This window comes from Plectropomus leopardus, chromosome 6 (assembly GCF_026936395.1).
Source record: "Plectropomus leopardus strain MGB_pleo_1.0 chromosome 6, ASM2693639v1, whole genome shotgun sequence".
Classification (NCBI taxonomy): Eukaryota; Metazoa; Chordata; class Actinopteri; order Perciformes; family Serranidae; genus Plectropomus; species Plectropomus leopardus.
In genome coordinates, this window is record NC_142181.1 from 1,225,229 (window position 1) to 1,244,718 (window position 19,490).

The window sequence follows — 19,490 nt, forward strand, 5'->3', positions numbered from 1 at the left end:
ATCTGGGTCAGAGCCGCTCTGAGTCAACGCTGCCTCACAGCGCCTCACAGCGCCTCACAGCGCCTCACAGCGCTGCCACGCTCTGCAAGAAAAAACACTAAAACCGCAGCGTAGGAATACTGTGCAGGGAAAAAATTCAACAACAACAATAAAAAAAGTAAAAATTAAATAATAATAATAACAATTATTATTATTAGGATAAATTACCTTGAAAAAACAAAGTTCACAAATGATAATAATTAACAATTTATCTTTTAAATGTATACAAAAAAACATTTCAGAGGGAAATATTATACTTTTACTGCACTACATCTGACAGTAGTTTCTTATACTTTATAGTAGTTTTCTTCATACTTTCTAGCTTCTGTCCTGCAACAACACACCAGTGTAAAACATTAAAGTTTTGAATGAATTAATGCATCAATAAAATCCAATAATATTGATTTTTTTCTTTTTTTAAAAAAAAAACAAACTCAAAATCTACCTTTTTAGTCCAGCTATTAATTAAACTTTAAACATTTATTTACTGACTGTTTATCTCCACATTTTACTTTACTTTACTTTACTTTACTTTACTACATGATATATAGTTTGATTATTTGTAACATATTTATATATTATTCCACTTTGGGCTGTTTTTGGTATCACACCGCCACGACAGGCTCCATCCGGCTGACCGGCGGCGTATCAAACTGCCGCGTTTTTAGTGTCGATATCAGAGTACCTTTAAATTTCTTTTTCTCTTTTGTTTAATTTGATGCTGAAACTTTTGAATTTTTAACAGTATAAGAGTTTGATTGCAGGACCTTTACTCTTAAACAAGTTCTTTTAGTCTGAGACATTTTCAAATATTTATTTATTTTAAACATAATTTTTATTTTTTTTTCTACGTGTAACTCATTTAGATGATATTAAAAAATGTTACATTCACATTATTCGTAATTAGTATATGATAAACATAAAATTTAGTTTTCATATATTTTCCATATTTTTATTAGTTTCCTCTTTATTTTACATATTTTGTGTACATATGTGTATATCAATAACTTTTTCATATATTATTGTGTTTTTTTTAAAGTGTAAATGTGACTATTTTCTTATTTATGTGTCTTAACGCTCAGCTCTGCTCTAAACACCATTTTTGTACTCGACTGTTTGTGTTGATGAAATAAACCCTCCTCTGTGTGTGTGTGTGTGCGCGCGCATGCGTGTGTGTGTGTGTGTGTGTGTGTGTGTGTGTGTGTGCGTGTGTGTGTGTGTGCACGCGCTGGCCGTTCTGTGACAGTGAAAGCTGATATTCCACTGGCTCACAGTTTCAGCCTCAGTACTGGGTGAACCACTATAATCCCATTAATGCTGCCTGAGGGTGAAAGTGTGTGTGTGTGTGTGTGTGTGTGTGTGTGTGTGTGTGTGTGTGTGTGTGTGTGTGTGTGTGTGTGTGTGTGTGTGTGTGGACAGATTGGCCTACAATGTAAAGTGGTTTAGCGGCCTGGCTCTACATAAACAGTGCAGGCATTAAGGTTATGGAGGCAGGTGGAGGCTTAGAGACGATTAGCACGCGAGTTTCACCTGAGCTGACTCAACACTCGGTGCAACGTGCTAATGCAGATTCAGTGACAACCAAGCGAGTGATGTTAACCAAACAGTTAATTAAAATAAAAATTCTAAAATCTGGGTAATGTCCTAAAGTCAGAGGAATGTCTTTAAATCCTCAAAGGTCCTAAAATCCTAGACACATTCCTAAAATCCTACAAATATCCTAAAATTAATAAAATGTCCTAAAACATCTTAAAACCCTATTCATGTCCTAAAATCAAACTAATGTCCTAAAATCCTAGAAACTTCCTAAAATCCAGAAAGGTAATAAAATCTGTGAAAATTTCCAAAATGCTAGAAACATCCTCCAAATGTCTTTAAATCCTTTAAATGTCCTAAAGTTGTAGAAATGTCCAAAAAATCCTCAAAGGTCCTTAAATCATAGAAACATCCCTAAAATCCCACAAATATCCTAAAATCCTCCAAATGTATTATAATTCTATAAATGTCCTAAAGTCGTAGAAACGTCCAAAAATCCTCAAAGGTCCTAAAATCATAGAAACTTCCTAAAATCCAGAAAGGTCATAAAAGTCCAAGAAAATTTATAAAATGCTAGAAACATCCTTAAAATGTTCTAAAATCCCAGAAATAGTCTAAAATCCTACAATTATCCTAAAATCCTTAAAATTTCCTAAAATCCCAGAAACATCTTAAAACCCTATTAACGTCCTAAAATCCTAGAAACTTCCTAAAATCCAGAAAGGTTGAAAAATCCAAGAAAATTTCTAAAATGCTAGAAAAGTCCTTAAAATGTCCTAAAATCCCAGAAATGCTCTTAAACTCTCGAAACGTACTGGGCTGTTGCGAGTGGCCCCCTTTTGTAAAAATGGCCCCAAAACGAAGCCGGTCGAGCGTCCCCGTCTTACAGTAACTTGCCTCTCGTCTTTTCGGAGCGTCCACTCGGAGGATTCGAAGCTTCGCCCTCTCGCCTCGTCTCCGCTCTCTGTCCCAACAAACACACCAACAGACAGCTTTCAATAAAAGTGTGCAAATATATTTTCATTTCTTGTCATACAAACAACAATGATAAAAAAGTGAATCATTAACCTTAAAAAATGAACATAAAAAAAGAAACCAGAGGCTTGAATTTTAAAACAATGTACAAAACATCCTGCGGACACAGACGGCCGCTCTCTGGCGGGTACAGTGCATGTTATACGTCAAACTTCAGGTGAAAGTTCATCTTAACTACATCAGAAAGTTAATAATAAAAATCAACACTCTTACAGGCTTCATTCGTGTGGTAACGACATAACAGGATAACTGTGGAGGAAAGTGAGTTATTATATCCGCAAACATCAACAACTCAGCGACAAATCAGCTCCTCACTCACAAATCCTCAAATATCGCCGCTTTGACAGTGATTTCGGGGTCAGACGCAAAAAGGATCACTTCGCTTGAGCCACACCGTGATTTTTTTCATTTTTTCAAAACCTCACCGAAATATTCATAATCATGAGGTGTTGTAACTATGCCGAAAAAGACTGAAAGCATCTAAGAAGCTGTTCATTTCCTGTGAACATTTATTTTGAAAAGTCACCTGCATGTAAGAGGTCATATGACGGCGTGAACGGCGTGAACGGCGCTGACCGAGCGGCGATATTTGACGAGAATTTGTTGAACAAATAAAAGTTCAGACATGTCAGTAATTCATCAACATGTTTAGCGTTTAAAAACAGCCCAGTCGCCTCAAGAAAATGTTGATATTGTACGTTTTATATTTCTAAAGTTCCGTTATATATGAACTGACGTCATCACGGATCCGCCGGTTTGGACTTTTTTTTTGACATTTTTTTATTCTTTATTCTTGCAGATTTTTGAAAACATTTTATTAATTTTTTTTTTTTTTTCTGTGATTTTTTTCTGAAAACATTTTGTTTAGTTTTTTTTTTGCAACATTTTGGCATTTTTCAAATAATATTTGGCAATTTGTAAAGAAAAAAATGTTGGCAACTTTTTGGGCATTAGGACTTGGAGGAGATGGTGTGACACCTCGGAGAGACGCCCGCTGAGCCGCAGACTGCTGATCAAGACCAACAAATAACAAAAGTGTGTGTTTTGTAGCAACCAGTTGAGTTTCCAGCACGGTTTCGGCGCCGGAAAAGCAATTATTTTTTCTTTTCCAGCGATTATTGTGTCCCCAAAACTGTGAATTTAAGGCCAAAACATGATCTTTTTTTAACTTAAATCGAGTTTTTTGTGCCTAAATGAAACACGTTAACGACAGCGCTGACGAGACGAAACGTTTCATTTATAGTACAGATTTAAAGTATCGGAGGTTTGCAGAACTGTACAGTGTCAACATTTTGCTTTTCTAACGATTGAGTTATTTAATAAAATCAATCCTTGAAATCAAACTTCTATATTTTTGCTATCGTCAATTGATCTCATGTGCAGGTCGAAACTACTAAACACACACATCTTCTTTAATAAAAGAAAAATTTCTCTTTATTATTTTTCTACGTTTTGGTAATTTCTTAAAAACAGCTGCTTACTGTAGTTTAAAAAATAAAAAATAAAAATCTAACAAACAGTGCATGTGCCGCGGACTATTTTCAGCATCAAAGACACTCGTGTGCAGATTGAAACTACTAAAGACGTAAATCTGTAAAACCACAAATATATAATTTCATGAGTAATTTCCTAAAACAGTTACTGTATGCATTTATATTTTTTAAAGACAAAGAAAAAGGAGGACATTTTTTGGGGATGGTGTGTGTGTGACTGATTCAGTAAGTAACCACAGTAAGTTAGTTAGCTTGTGCTCGTGAAATAAAATAAAATAAAATAAAATAAAATAAAATAAAATAAAATAAAATAAAATAAAATAAAATAAAATAAAATAAAATAAACAAATCAGAAAATACTCGCTGTAAATAAAGGCTGATGTTTCGGTTTGGATCTGCAGAAGATTTTTTGACGATAAGAAAAATATTTCCAGCTGCCGCCGCAGAAAGACGCTGTACTCCACTATGTTAAATTTTGGTTAAAATAAAAACTTGCTCGAGGATATTTTTAATGTCTAATGGTGTTAGAATTTTAAGTTTTGTTGAAGTTAACATTAAGACATTTTGCATACGATGTTTTTTTTCGGTTAAATGTTGTTATTTTACGTTAAGACGATGTTTGCGTGAGACATTTGTAAGATGTTGAATTTTGGTTATTTAACAACATGAATTAAAACCAACAAAATCATCTGTCGTCAGTTTTTTACGTCAGCGTGACTTAACTGTGGTCACATGATGTCACAACCCAAATTCAACCAAATATCAACATCACGTGACGTTGGTGACCGGCTGGGTTTCATATAAACATTCATCGTTGTTTTCTGAATTCAGTTTCGTGAAGTTAAATCGTTGTGTTTATTAATTATTCAGTGTCGATTATGAAACTCTCTCAGGCTGCAAAATGACACCTTCAAAAACGGACAATCATCTTTTTTAAAACGGGCCGACATTGTCCTCCGTGTTATTTTGGGTAATTTGAGGGATTTTGAATCCTGGGTGAACATCAGTTTTCTTTTACAAATATTCAAACTTGAGCAAAAAGGTTTAATTCTCTTCAAAAACACGAGGAGAGGCAATGAGCAATCAGCAAGAACTTAGAGAAAATAATAAAAAAAGAACAGAAAGAAAATAAAGTGAAAATTAATCTTAAAACAAGAGAGTGAAAATAATAAGAAAATATGTTTTCTGAAAAATAGGAAAAATGTCCACAAATAATTATTTGGATTACTTTTTTTTTTTCTTCCATTTTGTTGCTAATTTACTTGAAGATTTTGTTGCAGTTTTTAGGTCAATCTCTCATTAAGTTGCTCATTGTCTTTGTTCTGTGTTTTTGAGAGAAATCGAGCTGATTAGTTCAGGGTTTGAAAGGGTTAAAACCCTTCAAACCCTGAGCAAACTGGAATGATTTGTTTTTATTCAAAAACATGGTAAAAAACGAGAAGCTTGCCAAGAAACTGCAAGAAAATGTACTTTTTTTTTTTTTACTAATTTCTGGCAAATTTTCGGGTCATTTCTTCTTTCATTGCTCATTTCCTTCGTCCATGTTTTTGAAAGAAATCAAGCCAATTTGCTCAGCTTTCAAAGGGTTAAAGGACTTCAGCGGCGACCTCTGTGTGGCGGTTGGGCTTTAAAATGTGAAAATGTTTTGTTTTTTTTGGTTCGTTTCCTAAAAACCAAACGCACAAATGTCTTATTCTGATTCACACGTCTCAAAACACTTTTTTTTTCTTGCGCTCCTTCTAACACATTGAAGATCCAGATGGAGTCGTTGTCATTCAAACATTAAGACGAACTTTGGCGCAGCTTCGAGGAGGCTGATCAGAGTCAGCTGGTGCTTAACGCAGCCAGACTGGTTTCAACTGGGCACACACTGGGAGGTTTTATCAAACTTTGAACTTTGTGTTTTTGACTCATTCTGCAAATTTGACTGTTTTCTGAGGCTGAAATGTTCCACAGCTGCTCGCTCTTCACTGGACGAACTGATGGTCCGATAAAGTGACTGTTTATTTAACCTTATTTTTGTGCTGCTTTCAGAAGCTTTTCACGAGTGTTTAAACTGTGAACCCTGAGAAAATTAGTGTTATTTTTTTTTAAAAAAAAAAGAAAAAGTGGAATAAAGGCAACTTATAAGGTAAATTATTTTAAAAAAGTGAGGAAAATTTAAAAAAAAAATAGGGGAAAAAAATGTTAATAGAATTGTTAAATATTTTAAACACTTTTCCCAGGTCTTATTTTTTAAGTTTTTAAATTAATTTATTTGTCACTAATTTTCAGGTAATTTTCATGTACTTTTTTTGACTAATTTCTTGCTCATTTTTGGGTTATTTCTTCTTTCGTTGCTCGGCTCGGCTTTCAAAAGGCTAATTTAAAAACTCTAAACGGTCCGTGATGCTTAAATTTACTTAAATAAAAGATTTCAAACGTGCAAGAAAATTCACTTAACAAGACGATGTTCTGATAATTTGTGCGCTACATCAAGACAAAATAACGGGAAGACTGCAGTCGAAACGTGTCAGGGTAAAAAATAACGATAAACAAACACCTTGGTAAGCTGTTTGGTAGACTGTGGATGAGAAAAGAATTAACCCAATAAGTTTCCGTGGAGACTAAATGAACTTTTTCGGGATAAATTGGCTTTATCTCTTTCATAAACATCAGTGAGCAACTTCACAAAAAACGTCTCCATCATGGAGTTTGCAGGACTTTGTTTTGTTGATGAGGGAAGTCTACGTTTGATATATTTTGAGAAATCCAAACGAAATCTTATACATTGTGTCCTCATAATGATGAATGTTGGACAGACAGATGTCTCGCAGTCTGCAGAGGCGGCTCTTTGAGCTCCTCTTCACAAATATGTCAAAAAAACAATTTTACCCTCTTCTGAAAAAAAAAGAAAATAATAAATGAGGACGATACAGAATTTAGTCTGAGCTAGTTGATCATGTGCACAGTCACTTTATCACACTATCAATTAATCCTGGTCCCCGTCCGCAGCCTTGGTTACCACAAACGCTTTTTTTTTTTTTTTTTTGAGAAAATCAAATATTTTTGTCGTCTTGGAACCCAAAAAATTTACGAGAAAATGTCACATTCACCCTCAGAAATAGAAATCAGGTTGATATTTGCGGAGACGTGTCGTAGCTGCAGCTAAAACGGGGTGTTAATTAAACTGGTCTCTAATCCAGAGCAAGCTGGTGTAACTGGTTCCCAGTCCAGCCTTTTCCAGTTTAGTGCAATCTGAACCCAGTTCACCCAAAACCTGGTCAGGTCGAGTTTGTCAAATCTGATCCTGCAGCCACTTCAGTCTAATCTAGTTTAGCCCAGTCTGCCGTTGCATCGTCCAGTCTCGATTGTCTAACCAGTTTATTCTGGTTTGATCAAGCCCGGTCCAGTCCGGTCCAGTCCGGTCCAGTCCAGTCCAGTCTGGTCCGGTCCAGTCCAGTCTACGCAGCCACACAGTGGTTGGGTCTGCGGGACATGACGTATCCTCTCCTGCAGACGCATCGGAACGAGCCGTCCGTGTTCACACAGCGAGCGTTCACACACGGGTACTCCACGCTGACGCCGGCCTCACACTCGTTTAAATCTGCAAATACACACACACACACACACACACACACACAGTATGTTGATCAGAGCTGAGAGTCAATAAACATAAATTAAAAAATGGGCAAATTTTTCTGGCTAAAAAGAAAGAACTAAAGAAAAAGAAAGAAATAATGTATGTAAATAATGTAAAACTTAAAATTTGTATAAAGGTTTGTAAAATATATGAACAATATGTAAAATAAAGTTCCATGATTTTGTAGGTTGTAAGTTGCACACAGTTGTAAGTTGAATTTTCACAAAGTAGAAAGATGTTGGAGGTTGCACAACACTGATGTTGAACAACTATGATGGAAGTTGCACGAAGAGAAGTAAGTTGTATGAAGGTTGATGTTGAAAGTTGCACAAAGTTGAAAATTGCATAAAATTGGAGGGTCCAAGCTGCACAAGTTGAAAGTAGCACAAAGTTGGAATTTGATAGTTGCACGAACATGGAAGTCGTACATGTCGTACAGTCGGATGATGGAAGATCCACAAAGAACCGTAAGGTCTGAAGGTGAAAGGTGCACAAAGTTGCAGACTGGAAGTTACATGAAGTTGGATTTTGCATTTTGGAGTTGCACGAGTTGGAAGTTGCACAACACCGAAGTTGCACAAAGAAAAGTACGTCGAGGTTAATATTAAAATAGTTTTAGCTTAGCTGATGTTGGCTTATCAGCTAAGTAAGTTTTCAACAAACATATTTTAACAAAGACGTGAATTTTAAAAAGCATTATGGTTTTTAAATATTTAATGTATTATTACTCTGCTGTTAAAAAGGCATTGCGTTTGGTCCAGAGTGCTCTATGACTTGTTTAGGACTTGGGATTTGACTCGAGTGCAGTTGGACTTGAGTGCAAAGAATTAACACTTGCAAAACAATGTGTGGTATATGCTCGTCTATACAATAAATAAACTGCATGAAGGATTTCAGATAAAAACTGCTAAACTGCAAAAAAACAAATAAATAAAAAATTCATATATACACCTATCACTAAATAATATTTTATGTTTTAGAGCATCATTGGATAAATTAATAACATAATACAACACAAATCACATGAATAAATAACAAATAAATAAAACTATAAAATGCGCATTTTTTTTAAGTTAAGATAACTAATTGCGCCAAATAATTAACAATAACAATAACCTTGTTATTAGTAAGTTTGTGTCTGAGCGGTCAGAGCGGCGGTCAGAGCGGCGGTCAGAGCGGCGGTCAGAGCGGCGGTCAGAGCGGCGGCGGTCAGAGCGGCGGCGGTTAGAGCGGCGGTCACAGCAGTCTCTGCATTACCTATACATGTCATGGACGTCATGTCCAGCTCGTATCCTTGGTAACAGTCACAGGTGTAACCCTCGGCGACACGGATACATCTGCCATTCTCGCAGCCGTGCAGAATCCCACAATCCTCTGCTGCGCTCAGGCCGGCGTAGGACTCGTAACGCCCTGAAGAGACGAGAGGAGAAGAAATGAGATTTTTTTGAATCTTCAGTCTCACAGTAAAAAAATAAATAAATCTGAACTAAATTATAAAAAGTTAAATCATGATAAAAATGCATTCACCTGCAAGTTAAACACAAGAGCTGCAACATAAACTGTCTGCTTATAGTACGATAAAAAACTTTTATTGATTTAAATTTGAATTTTTGTTTTTATTTGCACAGTAAAATTAACTGATTTATGGATTCACTGAAAATATTCTGGAAACTATGAATGAGAGATGTCCAAAAATTCAGATGAAATAAGTAAAAAGTTACGAGAAAATTGCCTGAAAAAAAGAAGCAAAAAGAAAAGTTAAAAAAAACAACCAAATATGAATGTTTAACCCTTTGAAACCTGAAAAAATGGCTTGACTTTGTTCAAAAGCAAAATAACAAAAAACTAAACAAAACAAAAAGAATATGAAAGTTAAAAAAATGTTCAACAAATTCTAATAATTCTGTAACATAATTTTAAAAATGTAATAATAAAAAATATAAATAAAGTTTTTCCCTTTTTTTCACTAGATATTTTTACCTTTTTTTAAATCTAAAGTTTCTTGGAATTTGTGGGACGTTTCTTACCGACTTGCTTATCCACTTTTTCACATTTTTGAAAAGTTTTCAAATAATAATTCAATTTTTTTTTTTATTATTTAAACTCCAGAACTTTGACATTATTTATTTTAATTGTTGCAAAATTAATTTGTTTCTTTTTAGAAAACTGTTTGTAAAATACAGACGTGTAAAATAAAAACACTCACTCTCATACACCCTCCTCGGTGCTCCTCCTCCTCCTCCTCCTCCTCGGCTCCTCTCAGTGAATGGAGGAAAAGGTGGGCCCGGCCTCCACGCCACCTCCTCCTCCTCCTCCTGCTCCGCCTCGTAGGAGGCTCCGGGCAGCGGGGCCAGGCTCAGAGGAGGGCCGTCGGGCCGAGAGGGAGGAGGAGGCCGCACCCCAAACGCCACCTCGGCCCGCGGGTCCAGAGGGAGGCGGAAGGAGGGAGGCCGGGGCGGGGAGCCGTCAGGGGAGCTGAAGTCTTCTTCGGAGTAGTAACCGGTGCTGAGGGACGGACAGGAGTCACTGAGTCAGCATCTAAAGACATTTCTAAGGTCAGAGGTCACGGAGGTCCTCACCTGAACTCCTGACGGCGGTACGCTCCGTCCGGCAAAGTGAAGGTGGCAGGTGACCTCCCTCTGAAACCTGACCTCCCACCTCCTGCTGGGGAGTAGTCGTCATAGTCCGGGAGCACCGGGGGGAAGGAGTCCGGACTGTAGGGAGGGAAGTAAGGAGGAGCTGAGGAGACAAGGAGGAGAGGAGAGAGGAGGGGAGGAGAGGAGAGGAGAGGAGAGGAGAGGAGAGGAGTCCTAATTAAAATAAAAATTTATTTTATAATTTAAGGTGAAATATTTCAGTGACATGTCTCACCGACTCCTCCTGCTCCTCCTCGTCCTCCTCCTGGTCTTACTCCTGTTTCAGCTCCGGAGTCCGGATAACTCTCCGGGAAGAGAGGAGGAAGAAAGGAACTGCAGAGGGTGGCGTAGTCCTCTGCAGAAACACACAAACAAAATCAGTGTTGCTGCTAATCACTAACACATCCCAGACCGTCATCAGCAAAAATATATTGAAAATTGTTCATTTTTATTTATTTTTTCATCTAAGAACACAGTGGCATCACAACAAAAAAACTGGCATTTAAAGGGTTAAAATTTAAAAAAATTAAATATTTGATATTTATGATTAGGACTGATGTTGGTTCAGAAAAATCTCTCAGGTAATGTGGACAGTAATAATTAAAGTATCATACTTTCTAAAGCTTGATTTTGAAAAGTGCCAGAGTGTGTGTGATATTAAAGCGGGTACTCAAGGGTTAAATCTTTCCTGTCGTCACTAAAAACTCAAATGTGACTTAATAAAGTCGAGACTGCATCTTTTCTTTCTGCCCTCTGCTCCTCCTCCATCACCTCCTGCAGCCGCGGTCACCTGACAGGTGGGTTCGCAGCCTTGTGACGGTGTTTCACTGTGTTTCGCTGTGTTTCGCTGTGTTTCGCTGTGTTTCGCTGTGTTTCACTGTGTTTCACTGTGTTTCGCTGTGTTTCGCTGGGTTAAGCAGTGTTGTGCTGTAACTCCATGTGTTTTGCTGTTTCGCAGTGTTTCACTGTGTTTTGCTGTGTTTGGCTGTGTTTTGTTGTGTTTTGCTGTCTTTCCTGGTGTTTTGTTTTGCTGTGTTTCGCTGTGTTTTGTTGTGTTTTGCTGTCTTTCCTGGTGTTTTGTTTTGCTGTGTTTCGTTGTGTTTCGCTGTGTTTCCTGATGTTTTGCTGTGTTTTGTTTTGCTGTGTTTCGCTCTGTTTCGTTGTGTTTCACCGTGTTTTGCTGTGTTTTGCTGTGTTTTGCTGTGTTTGGCTGTGTTTCCTGATGTTTAGTTGTGTTTTGCTGTGTTTTGTTTTGCTGTGTTTCGCTCTGTTTTGCTGTGTTTTGCTGTGTTTTGCGGTGCAGTGCTGTGTTTACCGGTGTCGGTGGCAGGGCAGAGGGCACACTCCATCCCCCAGCCCTCGCCGTACAGGCAGCAGCAGTCCATGAAGGTGACCTGAGCTCCCAGCAGAGGACTCTGACACACCAGGTCTGCAGTGACGTGCTGCCAGCACAGGGACAGGTTGTCATCTGCAGGACGGACAGAGAGACAGACAGAGAGACGGACAGAGAGACAGACAGAGAGACGGACAGAGAGACAGACAGAGAGACAGACAGAGAGACGGACAGAGAGACGGACAGAGAGACAGACAGAGAGACGGACAGAGAGACGGACAGAGAGACGGACGGGACCACAAGGCTTCAGTTAACAAGGACTCAGATCTGTTACTTAACCCTTTAAAGACCTGGACCGACATCAGTTTTCTTCCATCGAATTCAGACGTCTTTGCGTCAGTGGCTCTGATTTATTTCAAAAACACAGGAAAAACATACAAAGCAACTCGGCCAGAAATGTCCTGCAAACTGCAAAAAAAGAGCTAAGATGAAGGATTAATTATCAAAAAAAACAAATGGAAGATATTCAGAGAAATATATACGTATGTACATATATACATGTATATATACACATATAGATATACATACATATATATGATTATATTTTTAAAATTCACAAAATACAAAACAAATAAAAAAATTTTTTTTTTTTAACTTTTACGATTTACGAGAACCTTAACATCCACAAATGTGGAAATTTGCCTTCAGCTTTACCATAAAATGTAGGAGGAGGAGGAGGAGGAGCAGGAGGAGCAAGAGGAGGAGCAGGAGCAGGAGCAGGAGCAGGAGGAGGAGGAGGAGGAGGAGCAGGAGGAGCAAGAGGAGGAGCAGGAGCAGGAGCAGGAGGAGGAGCAGGAGGAGGAGGAGGAGGAGGAGGAGGAGGAGGAGGAGGAGCAGGATGAAGGCAGGTGTCTTACCAATACCAGGGCTGGAGGAGTTGACGCAGTTGCGCTGCGTGTTGCCGAGCACCAGAGGATGAGGACAGCTGCAGTAAAACGAGCCCACCGTGTTGACGCAGATGCCTCCGACACAACTCTCCTCCTCACACTCATCGTGATCTGACAGAGAGACGGAGGGACGGACAGAGAGACAGTTACTGTGCACCAGTGATGCTGAGCTCGGCCCCTGACAGGGCCCCTGGTGGCCCCCAACTGTACAAGTACAATAAAAATAAAGTGATGACTCTGTGAAAAGTTTTTGTCCTTTTAGTCTCCATCAGGTGTCAGAGACATAAAACAGCATCAAAATAGAACCAGAGGAGGATCCCCCACACCCCCGACAGAGGACACAGCTGAGACACTGATGTCCTCAAATACTAGAAATGTTATAAAATCCAAGAAATGTCCTAAAAATCTGAGGAATTTCCTTAAATCCTGAAACGTCCTAAAATCATCAAAGTTTTTTTAAAATCTTGGAAAAGTGCTAAAATCCTAAAAACTTCCTAAAATCCTAGAAATGTCCAAAAGTCAAAGACATGTCCTAAAATCCAAGAAATGCCCTTAAAATCGTAGAAATGTCATAAAATCCTAGAAACTTCCCAAAATCAAAGAAACATGCTAAAATTGCAGAAATGTCCTACGTCCTTTAGTAACATCTTAAAATTTGAGAAACATCCTAAAATCCCAAAAATTTCCAAACCTTATAGAAACATCCTAAAATCCTAGAAGCGACCTATAATCCTAAATTCTAGAAATGTCCTAAAATCCAAAAAAAGTCCTAAAATCTGAGAAATGTCTTAAAATCCTAGAAATGTCCTAAAATCAAAGAAACATCCTAAAATCCCCAAAATTTCCAAACCTTATAGAAAAATCCTAAAATCCTAGAAATGTCCTAAAGTCAAAGACACATCCTAAAATCCTAGAAATGTCCTAAAGTCAAAGACACATCCTATAATCCTAGAAATGTCCTTAAAATCTGAGAAATGTCCTAAAATCATATAAGTTTTCTAAAAATCCCAGAAAAGTCCTAAAAACCTTAAAAATTCCCTAAAATCTGAGAGATGTCCTAAAATCCAAAAAATGTCCAAACCCCTTAAAATGTCCTAAAATCCTAGAAACTGCTGCGACTGTCCTCCTGTCATTTTGAACATCTCTGATGTGCACTCACCAATTTTTAGGTCTGTAGTTCATTTTCTTGTGCGTGCGTGCGTGCGTGCGTGCGTGCGTGCGTGCGTGCGTGCGTGCGTGCGTGCGTGCGTGCGTACCCACACACTCCAGCAGCGTGCTGTCGTACACGTATCCGCTGGTGCAGTAGCAGTTGTATCCGGGGATGTTGTTGACACACACTCCGTTCTTACACACCTCCGGATGGAAACGTTTACACTCGTCCACATCTGGAGAAAAAAAAGGTCGTTCTGACGTTTGGTACAAAGAAACCTGGAGGCGAGACAAAAATGCTCCTAACGATTTCACTTTGACCTCCAGATAAACAAAAACGTAAATATATTCACACCTCTGTAGCTGAAGGCTCCTGGTCCGGTCGTAACGTATCCTCTCCCGCTGGGACACAGAGACAGAAACTCGGCTGTAGAGACACACAAGAGAGGACAGAACATGCAGAGAATGCCAACAAAATAAGGACAATTATTGTAAATATATGTAAATAAATACTGACATAAAATGATTGATAAATTTGACAGATATTTCTGCTTTAAGGTGCATCTTAATTTATTTACCTTATTTACCTTTACCTCATAAATAATTAAATTATTCAGATTCATACTTAATTTTCCTTTGTATTTATTTATTGCCTTCATTTTTATAATTATTATTGCATTTTTTTAAATAAAAGATTTTTTACGTATTTATCCTTAATTATTGTAATTAAAATAATTATAGAAATAAATTGGAGGGGGGTGCAAAAGATAAATAAATAAAAATTAACAAAAAAAACCTTTTTTTAAAATTTGTGTTAAATAACTTTTAAAAAAATCAATATTTTATGAAATATTACTTTTATTTTTTTATGTTATTTTGGTACACTCATAAAAATGTATTCATCAATTCATTTTTTTACATTTTTATTTTTGGGAGATTCCTCTCTCCAGTTTCCTGCTGATACTGTCAGTTAAAAACTGCTTATGAGTCCATATTTCATGAGTTTTATAGCTGGAATATGTATGCTGCGTCTCCAGTTTTTATTTTATTTTATGCAGAACAAATTTCTATGCTTTTCATACTTTTATGAATTGCTGAAATTCAGCGTTTTTTTGTCTGAGCTGTGATTCAAGTTTAAGATCATTTATAGTTTTTACTTAAAGCAAATCTTCAAACACAGTTTCATCCGAATGATCAAATTAATTCTTTTTTCTGTTTTATGTCACAGTCAGCTGGATATTTTTGGATTCACGGCCGCTGGTGGGCGTGGCTTGTCTCACCTGTGTCAGTGGGGGGGCAGGCGTGGTACTGGCAGCCCAGCCCCCACCCCTTCCCCACCGTGCAGCAGCACTCCTGCTGGCTGCTGTTGGTGGCCAGCAGGCTGCAGGTTCCTCGCTCCGCCAGGTTGTAGTAACACTCCCTCAGCTCGCCGGGACGAGCGGCGGGGAGCGGCGGCGCCGACTCCGACACGCTGACATGGAAGGAGGAGGAGGAGGAGGAGGAGGAGGAGGAGGAGGAGGAGGAGGAGGTGGGGACTACTCTGGCCACTGGAGAAGAAAAAGAGTTAAAAAATAACAACCGTGACATCATTAAAAAGGGGAGATCCACACTGGATTAGATTACTCTTTCTATCTCTTAGATCCTAGATTGTTTCTGCGACTTATCCGGTGTAAAGTGTCTATGCCTTATCCGTGGGACAGGATGTATTAATTTGTTTATTTATCTATTTATTTTTTATTTTATTATTATTATTATTATTTATTTATTTATTTATTTTTTTTTTTTCTTTCTTCTACCTGAGGAGGCTGGGAATTTAGGAAACAGGTCTTAGAGGGACTGTGGATTCAGCTGGATGAGTTACGTGACAGCCCATGTAAAAACTTGGAAGTGGGTGGTGGTGTTTTGTTTTGTTTCTCAAACATGCATTTTATTTTCTTTATCATTTTTTTTTTTATTACTTTATTTTTCATTACTAAGAATGCTGAGAATGTAAATGGCACTATTTTGTTAAATCTCCTTTATGTTGAAAAGTCAATAAAAATAAGTTTAAAAAAATAAAAATAACAACTGTGAGTTTAGTTATTTCTGGGATTTAAGGATATTTGTAGGATTTTGGATGTTTCTGGGATTTTAGGACATTTCTCTGATTTTAGAGTGTTTCTCAGATTTGAGGAAATCTGTGAGATTTTAGGACATTTTGCAGATTTTAGGACATTTTTTGGATTTTTGGATGTTCTAGAATTTTCAGACGTTTCTGTGATTTTGGGGCATTTCTGGGATTTAAGGATATTTGTAGGATTTTGGGATGACACCTTATGGAGACTAAAAGGACAAAAACTATTCACAGAGTCAATCACTTTATTTTTATTGTGAATTAGAAAACAGTTGGGGGGGCCACGGGGGACCCTATAAGGGGTCACATTTGGCCCGTGAACCGTAAATTTAGTATCACTGCTTCATATACCCTTAAATGTTTATGTGGTCAGTTGTGTTTGGTGACGGTGATTTGGGGCAGTTTCTGCATAAAGGATCCTTTCCATAATGTCGCCACACACTTTAAATAATAAAAAAGAGTCTAGGTTTAAATAAAATAAAATAAAATAAAATAAAATAAAATAAAATAAAATAAAATAAAATAAAATAAAATAAAATAAAATAAAATAAAATAAAATAAAACAAAATAAAATAAAACAAAATAAAATAAAGCTAATTTAATAAAGTACATGTAGTTGTACAGATGCACACACTTGGATAAAACGGCGAGAGATGCAGAATACGGTTGCTGTCACCTTGTGGCGGCGTGCTGACGCACTGCCTGGTGGCGTGGTCGAACTCGTATCCCCGTCTGTCGCATTCACACATGAAGGATCCCTCCACGTTCTCACAGCGAGCAGAACCGCACACACCGGCCAGAGACACACACTCGTCCTCGTCTGAGAAAGAGAGAAAGAGTACATTCATTTATCATCACACAAAAAAAACGGAAATGTCCCGCTTTTATGTCGCCTCGCCGTTCTGTATAAATGGTATAACCGTAGCGTTGTCTCGCTTTTCGGCCGGCAGCGGAGGAACTAACAGCGCCGAAATGTTGTCTATGTAAACAGGACAGCTGGCAGGACGGGTGTGACGTTTTTAAGACTTATTATGTGAGTGACCCGCTGCGGGGGATTTAAAAATCAGCTGTTAGCAGCTAACAAAAAGAAGATGAGCAGCCAAATGTCCAAAACTGGTGGATTGTTTGAAAATCCAACAATAATTTCTGTTTTTACTTCACACACCTGTGGCAATGATTTTTAAATAAAAAATAATTACAAAAAATTTTGAAGAGAAAATAAGCCAGAAATGTTTAAAGAAAAATATTGATTTATAAGGGGAAAAAACAGCAATAATTTTTATATAAAATAATATTCTCAACATTTTTTAAAGGACAAAAGGCACAATTTTTAGAGAAAAAAAGCCAAGCATGTTTCTATTAAAAGAAAAAAAAAACATAATAAATATTCTTGAAGACAAAAGAGAGCCAAAATAATTTTAAAGAAAAATAATCACCCAAGAATTGTTAAAAAAAAAATGCCAAAAAATTTGAAGAGAAAAATAAACTAAAAATGTTTAAAGAAAAAAAAATCCCAACAACTTCTGAGGAAAATAATTCTTATATGAAAAAAATACTGTCACCATTTTTGAAAGAAAAAAAAGCAAAACATGTTTTAAGAAAACAAAAAATGCCAAAGATTTTTGAAGAAAAAAAAGGCCCAAAAAATTTAATGAAAAAAAAATACCCAAAAATTGTAGAAGAAAAAAACAGCAACATTTTTTTTGGCAAAACATTTTTACAAAAAACAAAAGGCAAAAATGATTACATTGAGAGAAGAAAATTCAAATTTTAAAGGTTTTTTGAAACATGATGAATTTCCGTTAAATGGAATTGACTCAATTGAAACTGTGTCGCTCTCAGTTGATAAAATAATTACAAATTATAATGTTAAGTGATTATAGTGTGAAATAATTCGGAAATGATTATAGTGTAAAGTATTGCACAATTAAAATATAGAGTATAATGGGTTTTTGGGGTTTTTTTTTTCTTTGCTGTTATTATTTGGCTGATTTAGGAAACAAAAAAATGAATTAACAAAATTTGTGTGAAATACATTTTCTCGTGACGCATGTAACCGAAATTAAATTATTCATCATAACACACAATGTAATTCCAAGACTTTTCCAAAACTTTTGATTAATTTTTAAGTTTTCCAGGCCTGCAAAATGTGAAATTCCACAACTTTTCCAGGTTTTCCTGTTTATACTCCTTTTGAAGACGCGTGCAGCAGAGCGCCCAGACACACGTGAGCCAAGGCGGACACGTACCGGCACACGCCTTCCCGTCGGCGGTGGAGGTGAAGCCCTGGTCACACACACACAGGTAGGTTCCTATCAGGTTCTGGCAGAAGGCGTGTTCTCCACACACCGTCTGATTGGCACATTCATTCACGTCTGAGAGAGAGAGGAGAGGGTCTTTACAAAAAAATACATAATAACGGACAAAATTATAAATAAATGAATAAATAAATAACTGAAAATGACAAAATTTAAGGAAAAAGGAGAGATAAATATGTTGGAGGAAATAAATCGAGGGGGAGGCAAATATAGAAAATAATGAATAAATAAATAATAATACATTTCTAGAGTGGAAAATAATACATAAATAAACAAGCAAATAAATGTGAAAATGAATAAATTGATGAATAAAATGGAAAAATAAATGGGAAATAGCATAATGGCATTTTCATTAATTCATTTATTTATTTGTTTTGAATTTTGTCAGCTTCAGTCCTCCATACAGCAGAAGAACTGAGAGTAAAAATACAATCTGCACTGAAAATGTTAAAAAAACAAACAAAAATAAAAAACGGGCGGCGTCAGACTCACCGACACAGCTGCCCGTGGGTGTGACCTGGTAGCCCGGCTCACAGGAAGTGAGGCAGCGGTACGAGCCGATCGTGTTCTCGCAGCGCTGCGACGGACACACGGAGCCGCCGGACGAGACGCACTCATCGACATCTGAGAGAGAGAGCGAGACGATGACGCAGCGCTCTGTTTTAACGTGTGTGTGACGTGTGTGTGTGTGTGTGTGTTACAGGAAGGACAATATTTAACTCTGCAGCAGAGACACACTGTCTTCGCTTTGGGGACATGATGCTAAGATTAAAGGACGTTTCTCAGATTTTAGGACATCTTGTGGATTTTAAAGCATTTCTTGGATTTTAGGACGTTTTTTTGGATTTATGACTTTTCTTAGATTTTAGGAAATTTCTTGGATTCCAGGACCGTTTTAGGATTTTAGGACGTTTCGGGGATTTTAGCATGTTCCTTGTAGACATTTCTCAAAATTGAGGACATGTCTTAGATTTTAGGACATTTCTATAAATTTTAGCATGTTTCTTTGATTTTGGGAAGTTTCTAGGATTTTATGACATTTCTACGATTTTAAGGACATTTCATGGATTTTAGGACGTGTCTTTGACTTTTGGACATTTCTAGGATTTTAGGAAGTTTTTAGGATTTTAGCACTTTTCCAAGATTTTAAAAAAACTTTGATGATTTTAGGACGTTTCAGGATTTAAGGAAATTCCTCAGATTTTTAGGACATTTCTTGGATTTTATAACATTTCTAGTATTTGAGGACATCAGTGTCTCAGCTGTGTC

General features: G+C 37.2%; 1 protein-coding gene across 1 annotated transcript in view; it reads right to left on the reverse strand.

Moving 5' to 3' along the window:
• Nucleotides 1–2,568: 2,568 nt before the first annotated feature.
• The window catches only part of ltbp4 (latent transforming growth factor beta binding protein 4), a 77,545-nt gene continuing 60,623 nt past the window's right edge, over nt 2,569–19,490 (reverse strand). Inside the window, 13 exon segments of the mRNA XM_088078450.1 lie at nt 2,569–7,689; nt 8,983–9,135; nt 9,932–10,230; nt 10,305–10,464; nt 10,597–10,716; nt 11,677–11,829; nt 12,612–12,752; nt 13,898–14,026; nt 14,146–14,217; nt 15,071–15,337; nt 16,580–16,723; nt 18,153–18,278; nt 18,714–18,845. Coding sequence (XP_087934576.1) covers nt 7,547–7,689; nt 8,983–9,135; nt 9,932–10,230; nt 10,305–10,464; nt 10,597–10,716; nt 11,677–11,829; nt 12,612–12,752; nt 13,898–14,026; nt 14,146–14,217; nt 15,071–15,337; nt 16,580–16,723; nt 18,153–18,278; nt 18,714–18,845 — 2,039 coding nt within the window. The 3' untranslated portion in view covers nt 2,569–7,546.